The sequence below is a fragment of the Ostrinia furnacalis genome, unplaced genomic scaffold (assembly GCF_004193835.3).
Source record: "Ostrinia furnacalis isolate ACB-3 unplaced genomic scaffold, ASM419383v2 OfSCF1253, whole genome shotgun sequence".
Taxonomy (NCBI): domain Eukaryota; kingdom Metazoa; phylum Arthropoda; class Insecta; order Lepidoptera; family Crambidae; genus Ostrinia; species Ostrinia furnacalis.
Genome location: NW_021131492.1, coordinates 276,768 through 290,766, shown reverse-complemented (window position 1 = coordinate 290,766; position 13,999 = coordinate 276,768). Strand labels below are relative to the sequence as shown.

Below are 13,999 nucleotides of genomic sequence, written 5' to 3'. Positions count from 1 at the left end.
TTCTGCAAGTTTTATTGCCAGTCTGAACCTCGCATAATAATATTTAGTGTCATTTCGCACGACTATTCCAGGGTTTCGTACGTTATTAACTAACGACGGTTACGGTACGGTATGTTACGGTTTATTTTGGTGTATTTAGTCATAACTAGTCTGAGAGTCGTATTCTAAAACGACGTTCATTACTCAATTCAAGGAGATTCAAGCTTGTGATTGAGATATTTTAGAATCTGTGCTTGAGTTGGAGCTTGTCTAAGAATACGGGCCTTATTGAAGCCAATATCATAGTCAGTTTTATCATAAAATAGTGTTAAGTTTAATTTAGTTTAATATTCTGTATTTGGAATAACGTAAGCGTAACGCTACGTGTTTAATGTTGACACACACTTTGCCAGACTATATTAGTACACTGGAATATTCAGAATTAAAATATTTTTGTAATGTTTTTTTTATAGTTACAGATTTCACTACGCACACTTACTAAAATTACTGCATGCGTTTTTAACACGTCTGAAATGTTATGAGTGTTTTCAAATTGTGTGGAGGAGTTTAAAGGAAACGAAAGTTGTATATTTTAGTATTTTATTACATATTCCATTAGAATACTTTCTATATTTATTATTGTACATGCTTACTTCGCCATACAGCACGCACGCCGATCTAATGAGTATGGCAGTAAACTATCTATACACATTGAGGCAACCGCGAAGCTTGGTGCGCTGGCAACACTCCGGCTTAAGGCCGGGACTTTTTAAAACTACCCGCGAGCATAAATATGGAAACACCCTATTTGTTCCGAGCGATTGTAAAAACTAAATTACTACCTAGTAGAAGAAAAAACTGGTACCAATTTAAAGGTAATATTATGAACTGTAAATTGATACCATAGATACATACATAGTCGTTCAGTTCTCAAGATCGTTTGGGACAAAGTACCGTTGATTCCATACTTTTGCTCGTAAGTATAGGCAATATAGTGGCCAGCAATTTTGAATTTTATGGCACTGTCTTAAGGTCGAAAAACTTACTAATGCAAGTTACATGCGTTTGAACACTAGTCTAAAGTGACGTTTAGCATGGAAATGTCATTTCAAAGTAGTGTTCAATAAGTAACTTTTTAACAGTAAAGGGGTTAGAGTGGCAAGATGTATCTTTGTTTTTATTGCAAATTAGACTTATTATGACTTGGATAATGTTGCAATTTTTAATAATTGAATTTTATAAAATTTCAGGGGATTATTATTGCAGAATTGTTTTTAAGTTTTTATGGATGTTTAGAGGTATTTAATTTAATATTGCCAATTTGTGTTTTAAGTGTAACAATCGCACCCAGCTTCCCGTCCCACGCAGTATCTACAATAGTACAAATTAAATGCAGCACGAAGAATTCAGTTCTACAGTAAATGCTCTGTCCGTGAATCCGTCACAAGCTCTAACTATCTATAAGTTCAATAGTCTATGGATCTGCGGCGACGGTCGTCTATGGTACAGCGGTATTGCTCTATGGTTCGACCTCGGAGTCTATGGACAGTAAGAGGTTAACAGGGGATATATCTCTACAGTTTCACCGACAACTGCCCGATATATTACATTTCCATACTCTAGAATCTTAACGGTTTACATTATAAATAATCGAAGCGTAAAGATATGTACAATATTTTTACAAATTACGTCCTCATTAAGTACCTATTTACAAATTAGAATTCTTTATACATTATAAAAAAGATAACTATACTGCTCTAGTAAATATCACCGCAAAATCAATAACTACATTCACAATATATAATATATATTAATTTAAATAAAAATACACCTTATGATACTAAATAAAGAATAAGACGTATTACATTACAATGTATTGCTTCGTTTAGTCACATTTTGCAAAAATATCACCATCGCTGGGCCGGCGGTGCGGACCCGGGTACTCATTTTCCCTTCAATATACTTTTTTTTTTGTAAAAAATATCATCCGCATCATATCACCAGCCACTCAGTCACCTAGCATTAAATTAGTACCTCTAACACAGAGTAGACACCACAATTTAAATGAGACACATATGGACATATACTACTTATTTATACTACTTTTTTTTAATTACAATTTATTTCCGGCTTCTTGCTGACTTATCGTTGAGGAACTAACACACTAGTGACCGCGTAAAACGTAGTATAGTCACTTACACCGTTTTACGCGGTCGTACAAAAATTATAACAACGAAAAGTCAGTCTCGAAAAAAATGCACAATAAGTCAGCCAGAAGTTGCCCTAAACGGTTACGGTTACGGTAAAACCTACTGCTCGATTATTGCACAACACATGCAGAATGTACGTATTAACGTTTCTGTAGTTTAATTAGTTTAGTTTATTTGTCTATTTATTTTACGAGGCCTTCTACTGTTACGGGATTAGTGTATCGCTACATAGAACTCTGTCGCTCCGAACGAATCGTATGGCTAGAGGGAACTGATACTGAGCCGAGTTCTGATCTCTGCAAATTGCATACGACGGGTTCCGCTGTGTTGAAGCAAACGATAATGATAGGGACCGTTAATTTGGAGAGTCAGACGCGTACCGTGGAATATAAAAAATATAAAATTATTGCTTAAATAGTAATAGTATTGCGAAGTAAAAAAGACCTTAGGTCTAACATTAAAAAGGAACAACTACAAGAATAAAATATTATTATTTACAAATACCTAATTTTAAGGATAGAACGAAATATTTGGCTAAAATGTGATAGGAATACATTGATTGTGAAATGATAAATTATTCTACATGGTGATGTATATGCTTAGTACATGTTAGGGATAAAAATAGTAAAATATATTGTTAAATTAATATCATAATTGGTAAAGTAAAAATTGTGATCGCATTGAGTATTTTGGTTCCATTATTATGCTCAGTTTGACGTATTAATAGTTATTATTTAATTCATTTTATTTATGACTCGGTACCCTGTTGAGAGTTGTTACAAGAGATTCATTTTCAGTCCAAAGAAGAAAGGGCTAACGTATCAAAAATAAGCTAATATACGGGGGTAAACAATACGCCTAAGTACGAAAAGCGAAATAAATCGTGTCACTCCCATTACGGCCTACGAAGGGACCGTCCCAGAATTCATTCCACGTCCTAAATTTATTCCTTCCCAATCACACGAATCTTTCAGTCCATTCCCTATCGAGAACTACACCGATCACAAAAGTTCAATTCTAATACACAACATTTTACCGAGGCAGACCGTCGAAACATTTCAGTCCTATAAAAATAGTGAGAACTAAAACCGTTTTTTCGACGTCGGCCATTTTGTCGCCGTCAAGTCGGGTGAACAAAATGGCGTCGGGTTATGGCACGTTAGTGGAGTCACGAGCGATGACGCGCTCGGCCGCTCTTTCTCCGTTTCCTCCGTCCGTCGCGGACGAAGACGATGTTGGCGGGGTCGTCGGCCAGTTGGGGATACTTGGACACGGAGTGGACGTCGCGGGCGGCCCAGCCGTCCACGATGCCGTGGGAGATCAGCTCCTCCTTCTCCTCTTCGGTCCAGGAGCCGCGCCCTTCCCAGCCCGCGGCCACGAGAGCTTTCTCCCGTTCCCACGCGCGAGCCGCGGCCCTCTTGTGCGCGTGTTTCAGCAACTTGATACGCTCTTGAGTAGGGTCTACTCCGTACCGAAGCACTATCACCGCTTGAGCTGAGCCCTTGCCCACTGCGTGGACTCGTACCTGAAATTTTATATTTGATTTTTTATGATTTGCTTTCGAATATTCAATTTCAACTTTACGTCATATGAGAGGTACACCATGTAATAATGATCGAAAGTACACGGTTTTCGTTAAAAATGTTGTCAATTACCTCTAAGCCTTGATCGTTCGTTTCGTCCTGTGACACGTTGAACTTCCCAGACAACCGTCTCAACTCCTCCATATCATCCCTGATCTTCAGCGAGTTATCCTTCACGAAGTAGAACACGTCCTGATCGTGTATACTGAAGTGCACGTCTAGGAAATAGGAGTTGTTGAAGACAGTCGTAATAACATCTTCGACGACGCTGTTGGCGCCGTCAGCGACGCTGATGAAGGCTTTGCCGTCGACCCTGGAGATGAGCACTCCTTCGCCAAACACGCCGCGTTTGTATGACACTCGAGGCAGTAGGTTTCTTGTGGTCGGCTCCATCTTGAGTAAAGGCGTTGGAACGAAGTCTATGTCAGACAACTTGTCGTTTACCTGAAAAGAAAATCACCATTAGCTTTGATTTTTATATGAGGAACTAATTAAAAACATTGAACGGATAGGAATGTTGAGTTTTACCTTTTCAATGATGCACTGGAGACCAGACATCACCCCGAAGTCAGGGGCCAGTTGTGGAGCAGTCACTGATGTCATCGGCTGGAAGATCATATCCGTGATATACTTCGATCCCATCATCTTGTCTAGATCATAACCGTACAGCTGCAGCCAGCTTCCTAGGCTTGTCATGTACAAGACATTCTGGTTCCTATTTATCGGATCATTGTTCTTAAATCGGTAGGTGAATATGTCCGTTGGCAGGCTCAATTTAGTTGCCAGATGTTCCCAGCTCGGTGTCATCCATTGACCAACTACAGGGTCGTATAGCCTGTTGTCCAAGTAGATTAGGTTGGTATTGAAATCAAAAATACCTCCATGGAAGTCAACTGGGACATAGAATCCAGGATTCGAGTCCTTTATGATCTTTCCGAAAGGACTGCGCTTGATTTCCTTGATGATTTCACCATTGACGTCGAAGACGGCCAGAGGAGAGCCATTGTGATCTGTAGCGACGTAGAAGCGTTGGTCCTCAGTCTCGATACAGGTGAGGAAATCTCTCTGATCGTATAAGAATCGGACAGTCTTTTCAGTTTTCGGGTAGTGCATGTGCGTGATCAAGTTTGGAGTTTGCGGATTAGTGTAGAAGAATTGAGTGACATTGTTCTTGTCGTCCTTCCATGCGACTAATCTGTTTCTGTTGTCGTAGTAATACCACATCTGGAACTTCTCCCTTTCGAAGGCGTGGACGAATTGACCGCGAGAGTTGTATCGATATTTCTGTTCTCCTCGTCGAATAACGAATCCACGTCCATCGTAGCTGCTGAATTCGATATCTCCGTATTGTACAACTCTGTCTCCGATGTCGTAACCGAGGTAGCGTTTCTCTCCGTGTTCAATGACGCCGATAACATTACCGTTCTCATCGTAAACATATTTCCAGTCATCCTCAGATCCGACTACCTCCATGAGATGACCGTCGTAGTTGTAGCTGATTCGTTCGTTCGAGGTCGTATCGCCGATCATCATCTTTTTCGTCTTGATTCGGTTCCTCACATCGTATTCTAATTCGAGGCGGAATACGTCGAAGGACTTGATATTCATCAGGATGGATTTGGTTCGACCGTGGTCATCATAGTCCGTAATTGTGAAGTATTGCTTGCTTGTGTCCTGCATGACTGAGCGGTTGAAGGTATTTCTGTATATTCTCAAGTCGCTAACGCCTTCTAGGATTCCAAGATTTTGGTTGTATTTCAATCTCAGCTGCGGCATTTCCTTGCTGTTGATATTTACATCAATAGTAGATAATCGAGCATTACCATCATATTGGTACTTGAAGTGAGCATTGTTCAAGCCGCTCTTCGAATTAAACTTCATCTTCTCGTCCTTTAGTATGCCAGCATGGTATTTGTAATCTTGTTTTAGCTCATAGTCAGGGTCTGTAATTTCTACGTTCTTTACCAAGTGTGTATTTTCATGATAGACGTAACGAATTGCTGATGCTCCAGCTAGGATAGTTTCTAGTTTTCCAGTACTGTCATAGACATACAGGATTTTGCCAGATTGGTGAGGGAATATCTTGGCTAAGATGTGACCGTCATCATTGTACAAAATCTCATACGGATGCCTGTTCATTGGAGAGAAGTACTGGTACTTGAAGTAGCCCAAGGATGTCATTAGGGCGAACGTGTGTATATGGCCTCGTGGCGTGGTCAAGTTCTGTAGTGCGCCAGAGTCATCATAATCCAGTAGATAATCGCTACCTCTTGGAGTGGTGACCTTCAATGGTAAGCTAGTGAACATATCTCTGAACGAATAAGCCAAAGAAGAACCATCTCCATAGCGAATTTCGTGCAATCTTCCAGCTCTATCGAAGACGTAAGTTTCATTGAGGTCTCCCCAGCTCCATCTCGTAAGCCTGTTAAATCTGTCATATTCGAGCTCTACTTCAGCAAATATGCCACTCCTGGGTCCCCATTTGACAGGTCTTGCAGTTCTGTCATAAGTCACATTGAGTAGTTCCACCTTATCATCCATGAACACTGCGACAGTCGATGTGTCTCTGTCGTATTCAAGTGTCAATAGGTTTTCGCCATTTACCCTCAGTTTGCGACCTATTTGTGCGACTGCTTTGCTGCTCTTACCCTTGTTGGACAGCAATCTTCGCAAGAAGTATCGCCACTCGAATCTGTTTGCTAAGTCGCCACCAACTTCTGTTCTTTGCTTGGCAGGAACTGGATAGCTTTCACCCAAGATAGGATCGATTTCAGACAGAATAGTGTATGGGACTGTATCAGTTGAGATAATATGACCCCAAGGCATGCTAGAAGAGATACTGCCGTCTGTTGATATGATAGTTTTCTTTTCGGCTTCTCCGACCTTCGTGCGAACTGAGGAGCCTTTGATGAGTATTGATATAGGTTTCCTGTTGTTTTCACTAACCAAAACGGTGGCACCTTTGAGACTAAGGTCGAATGTTAGGTTGATGATTCTGCCTGTTGGAGTTACTGCCGAGGTCAACCTTCCAAACTCGTCGTATTTGTAGATGTAACTCCTTCCAGTGCTATCGTACTTGGCCTTTAACAAGCCAGTCGTGCCATGGTAGTCGAAGGTTACATTGAAGTTGTCAGGTGTTCTCAGTTCTTGAAGCATCTTCATTCGCGACATTCTCAGTCTACATTTCTGTCCCTTCGTATTTTCTATGGAATTCACCAGACTAGAATAGTCGCGCAAGAGGAAGACCTTGTTACCGGCTGCATCGGTTACCGTGCTTAGTTTTCCATTGCTGGTGTTCACTGTGTATGTGAACACGTAGTTGTTCTCTCCCGTAAGAATATTCTTTGTCATAATGTGTTGCCCGAATCTGTTGAAGATATAAATCTCTTGCGTGTCAGGAGAGTATATTTCATATTCTCTGGCTCCACTTGCGTCAGGAATGCTCGCCATTACTGATCGTATCCTATAGTTGGCTTGGTCAGCGATATGCACAATGCCATCTGGGCTTACAATCACCGCCGATATCGTGTTGAACTTTGAATTGGATGCCAAGAAATGGTCAGCTTCGAAGCAATCACATCCCCTTTCTAGACAGTTACATTTTGATTCAGCGCCGGCGTATAGAGAAATCTTTCCATCAGTTGTGATGAGACGGACACGGTTAATTCTTTGAGAGTCACTTTCAGCTACGTAAAGGTCTCCTGCGGCTCCAAAAGCAATGCTCTGCGGCATAACAAGCGTCGCATACGTGGCTAATTCCATATCGTAGCCAGTCAAAGGCGACGGGCAATGCAGAGGTCTGCCTGCGATTACTTTGACTCTACCATCAGGTGCCATTTGGAGGATCATGTGGTCATCAATGATGTGCAGACTGTTGTCCAAAGGATTGATCACGAGCTCCGTCGGCCATCTCAGATGGACTTCCTCTACGCTCAGTGTGCCTTCACATGGAATAGGTTTCCAGTGGGCTCTATGCATGTGGTTTCCGATTACAGTCGTAATAATTCCATCTCGGTCTACCATTCTGATGTTGGTACCGTCAGCAAAGTACAGGACATTGTCAATAGATACAGCGACTCCTTTAGGGTAGGCGAGTTTGGCGTCTCTTGCCAATGCTCCATCGCCGCAGTGGGCCTCGTCTCCTGGCAGACATCTCTCTCCAGATCCTACGACGGTTTCCCAGTTGCGTTCGGGGTCACTGTAGTCGTCTGTGTTGCGGACTTTGATGATCTGGTGCGATTCGGGGTCAGAGATGTAGAGGGTGCCGTCCAGAGGTGACAAAGCCATGTGGTATCGGTAGGAGACTCGAGTGGCACTGAAAATGAGGAAATAGAAAATTAAGTTAGAAATAGAATTTTGTGAACAAAATTACATTAGCTGTGTAATTAATTATAATCTTTGTTAATATCTGGCCAAGGTACACAATCATACTCACTTCAATTTGACCACCGTACGCACAGTGCCATCAGTGCTGATCTTTCTGACCAGGTTGAAATCGCCCACAAATATCGAACCATCAGGAGCCGCGGCCAAAGCCACTGGCGCCAGCAACCTCTGCTTGATCGCGGATCCAGAACATTCGCTGCCGCACTCCAGGGCTCGTTGGCGACCGTCGCCCATGGTGGTGATGATGAGACGCGGCTTGTGTTTGAGGTAGATGTTCGTGCCATCGCCCTTTTGGAGGATACCTGAAAATAAAATATTATTGTGTAAATGTTATGCCAAGTTCCAACAAGGATAGAAGAATGAGAGAGGTAAGTTCATAAGTGATGTCATAATGTTTAAGGTTCTTGGTTCTAAGTAATAATAAAATAGAATAACAACGACTGTGTGAAACAGGACGTAATGAACTAACCTTCATGGAAATTGTATCTGTGATGAATATCCAAGTTCCATCCTCCAACATCTGATATGCTCATGTCGTGGCCGCTCAACTTCGTCGTCTGCACGTTCCATATTATATCCTTGCAATCCGTGTATTGGTATCCCACTTTCACCAGCGCAGTGGTCACCCCATAGACCCTTTGCCTGTAAACGTTGAGCCGGTTCCATGGGTACGTGAATTTGATGACAGGGTCTGCTTCGAAGGTCTTCTCGAAGAGAATGCCTTCTATGGTGATCCTTAGATGGATAAGGGCGAGAGTGGGAGGCACTTTCTCGGGCGTCAATTGTAGCTGGATGGTGGAGAGGTAGCCAGCAGCGCGGGAGCTGTGGTAGACCAGGTTCAGTCCAGTGCCAGGTATCTGGAGGCTCTCTTGTACAACCTGATGGAAGAAAAATGGCAGTGGTAAAGATTTGCTACGTTTAACAGTTTATCGAACACAGAACTTAGAATAAAGACATCTTAGATGTGGATGATCTATATCCTAAAGACTGTATCACCGCTATTGTTGTTGGACCGCGCATATTTTATAGTTACCAATCCAATATTGATGCCTTACACTAGATATCTAATTTCGGCTCACCTGAGACTCAGCCAAAATAGCGCTCTTGTCGGGACAAGCGCCCTGGAAGCCATGCTTCCACGTGGCCAGTACGACAGGCTTCATGGCGTCGTAGTCGTGCGCGAGGCAGGCCTGCGGCGGGCCCATGCCGCCCTTCTCGTCAGAGGTTGTCATTACCACCTCGTCGATTATCACAACCTGGAAAAATTTATATTTATGTTTTAAATCGTCCCTCTTGAAATCTGTAATTTGTTGGGTACTATAACTCCCTTCTTGCAATCTGTAATTTGTTGGAAATTTGTTTTAATATCTTAATTAACTCTTTATTCTGTGCTAAATAAAAACTGAAGTTAAATGTGAAGTGTAGGAAATAATAATTTTAACACGTAAATTAGGTTAGATTACTCGTGTATGAAACTCTTAATTACTCAACATACTAAAAATTAGGATATAACAGCGAAATGTGGCGAAATTATTTAATTACCACCTAGTGCCTACCTGTCAGGAAGTTAAAAAGCGGTTGTAAAATTGAGACTTAAAATGTTAATGTGGCTTTAATCGCCAGTTCGCATGTTTCCGGAGTGGGCAAAAAATTTACTTGCTTCATATGAAGTTTGGTCGAAGTCGTTTGGTTTATTAACGAGTGAATCAACTGCGTATGGCCCCCGTTGATTTATGGAACCCTTGAATGCTTAATCATGTAAAGTAGCCCAGTGGCAGCAAAAACCAAACTTTTACTTGACTGGTAAGTATATTTTAAGCATTGTTGTTATTCGGCAGTTAGAGGTAAGATAGCCAGTTCCTCTGTGGTTGAGGATTCCGGGTGAAGCTCGCTTCCACCTTCGGCCTGATCATCACTTACCATCAGGTGAAATAGATACAGGCCAAAAGCTTCCCCGTTGAGGATAAAAAAAAATATACGCAAACGTGTTTTATTCTATGTACCTACATTACTTTCTTTACACGTGTTCCGTTCCAGAATAATTACTTACCTCCTTATTTCATACATATCGGATATAAAAGTTGTCCCAATGTCTGAGACGCTTCTTCTCTATTCAATAACATTAATTAATAACTAATTTATCGAATATCAAGTTCTGTCGTTTCCCGGAAACATTTTCTTTGGTAGGAACTTTTTCTTATAAGATAGAGCTTCTGAATAGAAATATTAGATTTCAGTTTTACTCGCTTCAAACTAATTTTCTTGTTGGTGTAGGAAGGTACTTTTTCCTAAACATGAAATAATAAATGATAAGTTTTTCAAAGGGACCTGTCTCGGCATCGCCACTTTAAGACGGCTTGATGAGTGCAGTGCAGACCGTAGTGATTCTTCAGAAATACTCAAGATGAGTAGGTACCTACTGTGACTGAGTAGGTTTAATCGGGACTATTCCCACCACTGTAACTCCTATGAAGCCAGGATAAAGAGCTTGGCTGTCATTAACCTCTCCTATGCTTTGTCTCAGATCTGTGCAACCTCCGTCAACTGCTATGTCTCAGATCTAAGACAAGACTACTTTGTCATTTTGAAACATCATTTGAAAACCGTAGCAGTTGGCGGGTGCAGTTTTGCGCGGCTCAATAGCACGCCAAAGGTTAAAACCCAAAACCAGTGAAGGTCAACTTTTTCCGGGGGAAGTTAACTGTCATTGGACCCGCAACGAATTTAATCAGAGGAACATAAGCCGAGTTCGAGTTAAGTTTCGACTTCCTTACAGTGCAAAGCGAACAGGTGACATAAGTATAATTAACCTTTTTGACTGCGTAGGTTCTAAGGTTTTCAACTTACCTCATTCCAAGGCACGAAGACGACTTGAGAAGATCTTTTGAACGGCGACCGACCGAAGTGCAACGTGACCGCGCCGCCTCCATTGACCAGGAGGTCGAACCAGCCATCTTCCCTGGTTAGGGTGAATCCTTCTAGGGGGGTCGAGGTCGAGACCCTGACCCCGACGAGGCCGGAGCCAAGGGAGGTCACCACGCGACCTCTGATGACGGCGGACCGGCTGAAACCGTAGGTGAAGGATTAGATGATGGATATCCGATATTTAAGTGACTGGAAGGTATGATTGTAAGGTTTCTTTTGTAATATTATATTGACATTTCGTTAAAGTTCTTTCAAATAGAAGTTTAATTAAAATACAAAGGTGACTGGAAACTTGATTCGTGATTTCTAAACTAAAATGGTTTTCTAAAAGGAAATCGGCCTATTTTATCAAGGTTTGGCAAACTCGTCTAAGAAGTTTTGTGCGATTTAAATACTTGGGATCTACTTTGATTAGCTATGTTCTAAACCCTTCTACTTGACACACTTTTAAAAGACCCATCACCAAAGCTACATCGTTTGGAGGTGGCCACTCAATACTACCTTCAATTCTCCTGGACTAAACATATGGATATGAACATTATTAAATAAAAAGCGTAACACAAATTCACAGGACACAACAAAAGGTTACAATAATGCATGCAGACATCAATATACCATATATAAATATATGCCAATTACCTTAGATACTACGTATATATACGTAGTATCTAAGGTAATGTTCTGTTCTAGGATAACACACAACTCCCGGACCACATTCTTACCTCGTGTTGAAGTGATTCCAAAACATACTGCGCAGCGTTAGAAAGGCGAGAGAAATCACAAAAAATAAGTAAGTATCATCATTTGGACATATTTTCATTAATAAAGGAGTAGATTAGTTTGTTAGGAAGGCCCTGATATAAACGTATTAGTTGATACATAAATAAAATAACATGCAAGTGCCGAATTGTTAGGGCCTTCGCCAAATTTTGAGCTATGAACATAAAATACAGTCTCCGCATAGAACGTGTAAGGAAAAGAAAGTAAAGCGATGTGGAACACTCTTAATGTAAATAAAACATTGGGATTGACTGGGGCACAACATTGCGTATCTTATATTATAATTACAGATATTTTATTAGTTATTTATCACATTTTTTTACGCTAAAAAGGATTTATTGCCATATAACTTTGCATGATGCATTAAGATTTAATAAATGATTGTTACGTGCTATGCTGATTACTTTTGCAATAATTATAAGTAAGATTAGAAATTGTAATATGACAATACATCCCCGTAGACACATAAACATAACTTATCTAACGAATAACACCGAACACAAAGTCTTACCTTTCATTGAAGGTTTCTTGTTTTGCGTAGTTTTGGAGGCTACCTTCGTCGATTAGGAACTTCATCCTCTCGAAGAAGGAGGCGGTGATCGCTGGAGGCTGTTTCCTGAGGAGGATGTCCGTCGGTTTTGGCGAAGAGACGCAGAGCTGGCTTCCTTTGCAAGCTGTGCTTTGACAGCACTCGGGGTCCTCGCAGTCAACAAGACCGTCTAAACAGAAGCATGGAAGTAAGTATGACGTCATTTTTGAACGGTTCAAAGGTTTAATATAAGATTTTAAACTTTCACGTTCCATTTCAACTAAAATAGAAAGACACGGGTCTTAACGCGACATTCATGAATGAGTTAGATTATGTACTCACGGCTTGACGGCAGCCGAAAGGTAACTCATTTTCGTTCATAAATATCGCGTTTGGAACCGTATCTTTCTATTTTTGTTTAAAGGTTGCTTGCATTTCTAAAGTTACCTTTATCGTTGTCCTTGGAATCGTCGCAGATTTGTTCCTTCAGCGTCGTGCAGTCTGGGCCGTCCCAGCCGTCGAAGCACTTGCACTCCCAGTGTCCGTCATTGGCCACTCTACACTGACCATGACCAGCACAACCTCGTGGACATCCCTCCAGAGTGCAGTGCCTGCCGTTCCATCCAGAGACGCAGAGACAGGTGCCATTCTTGCACTGTCCGTGGTCGCTGCAGCGGGCATCGCACAGCTTAGATGTACAGTATTCACCAGTCCATCCAGGATCGCAAACGCATGATTCTCCAACGCATCTGCCGTGAGGGCCACAATCTAGATCGCAGACCTCTGTAATCAAAAACATTGATGATCAGATGACTGTTAACAAAAGTTGAATAAATAAGAGTTATGATATGAGTCGAAACATACCTTTAGAGCAGTCGTCACCCGACCAGCGAGCGTGACACGTGCAAGTCTGCGTGTCGACATCGAAAGTTCCATGACCAGAACAATCCGGCAAGCATTGTAGTGCGTCCTTGTCCATAGTAGCGCAGTCCAATCCTTTCCATCCCTTCTTGCAAACGCAACCGCCTTCGATACAGAAGCCATGTCCTGAGCAAGTTGGATGGATACAGTCGACTTCTTCACAGAATTTGCCCTTATACCCTCGGACGCAGGAGCATTTGCCGTTGACGCAGTGACCATGGCCGTTGCAGTCTGGAACCTCGCACTCGTCGTGCCGTAGAGAACACTCCTTGCCTTTCCATCCTGGATTACATTGGCATTCTCCGTTTATGTACTCGCCTCGTTGACTGCATAGCACTGGACATACGCCTACAAATACACGATCAATGAGAAACTGATTTTACCAAGAAAACCTACAGTAAAAACATTGCGGGATTGAGCTGTCTACATATGATTTAGAAAAGTGTTGTGTATAACTTACTCTCGCTGCAATCGTCCCCTCCAAACCCAGGCTGACATTGGCAGTGTCCCATGAGACATTCGCCTTTGCCTGAGCATCCGTTGGGACAGTTGTGGGTCATATCTTCCGCCATTGCAGCAATAAACGATATCTCTTGAGGATCGCCGTCGTCGTTGTACAGAGACAGGAACCAGTGCCCTTGCTCCATGTAGTGTGTTACTTCTTTCTTCACAGAAGGCTGTTGATT

General features: G+C 41.9%; 1 protein-coding gene across 2 annotated transcripts in view; it reads right to left on the bottom strand.

The window, feature by feature from the left end:
* Window positions 1-310: 310 nt before the first annotated feature.
* Ten-m (teneurin transmembrane protein Ten-m) overlaps window positions 311-13,999 on the bottom strand; it is a 107,958-nt gene continuing 94,269 nt past the window's right edge. For both annotated transcript variants that reach the window (XM_028303578.1, XM_028303579.1), the window contains 11 exons: window positions 13,774-13,990; window positions 13,257-13,661; window positions 12,840-13,175; window positions 12,375-12,582; window positions 11,006-11,222; window positions 9,238-9,414; window positions 8,628-9,036; window positions 8,208-8,460; window positions 4,301-8,087; window positions 3,845-4,216; window positions 311-3,714 (listed from right to left, as the gene is read on the bottom strand). In XM_028303578.1, coding sequence (XP_028159379.1) covers window positions 3,358-3,714; window positions 3,845-4,216; window positions 4,301-8,087; window positions 8,208-8,460; window positions 8,628-9,036; window positions 9,238-9,414; window positions 11,006-11,222; window positions 12,375-12,582; window positions 12,840-13,175; window positions 13,257-13,661; window positions 13,774-13,990 — 6,738 coding nt within the window. In that variant the 3' untranslated portion in view covers window positions 311-3,357. The remainder of the gene's footprint in view (window positions 3,715-3,844; window positions 4,217-4,300; window positions 8,088-8,207; window positions 8,461-8,627; window positions 9,037-9,237; window positions 9,415-11,005; window positions 11,223-12,374; window positions 12,583-12,839; window positions 13,176-13,256; window positions 13,662-13,773; window positions 13,991-13,999) is intronic.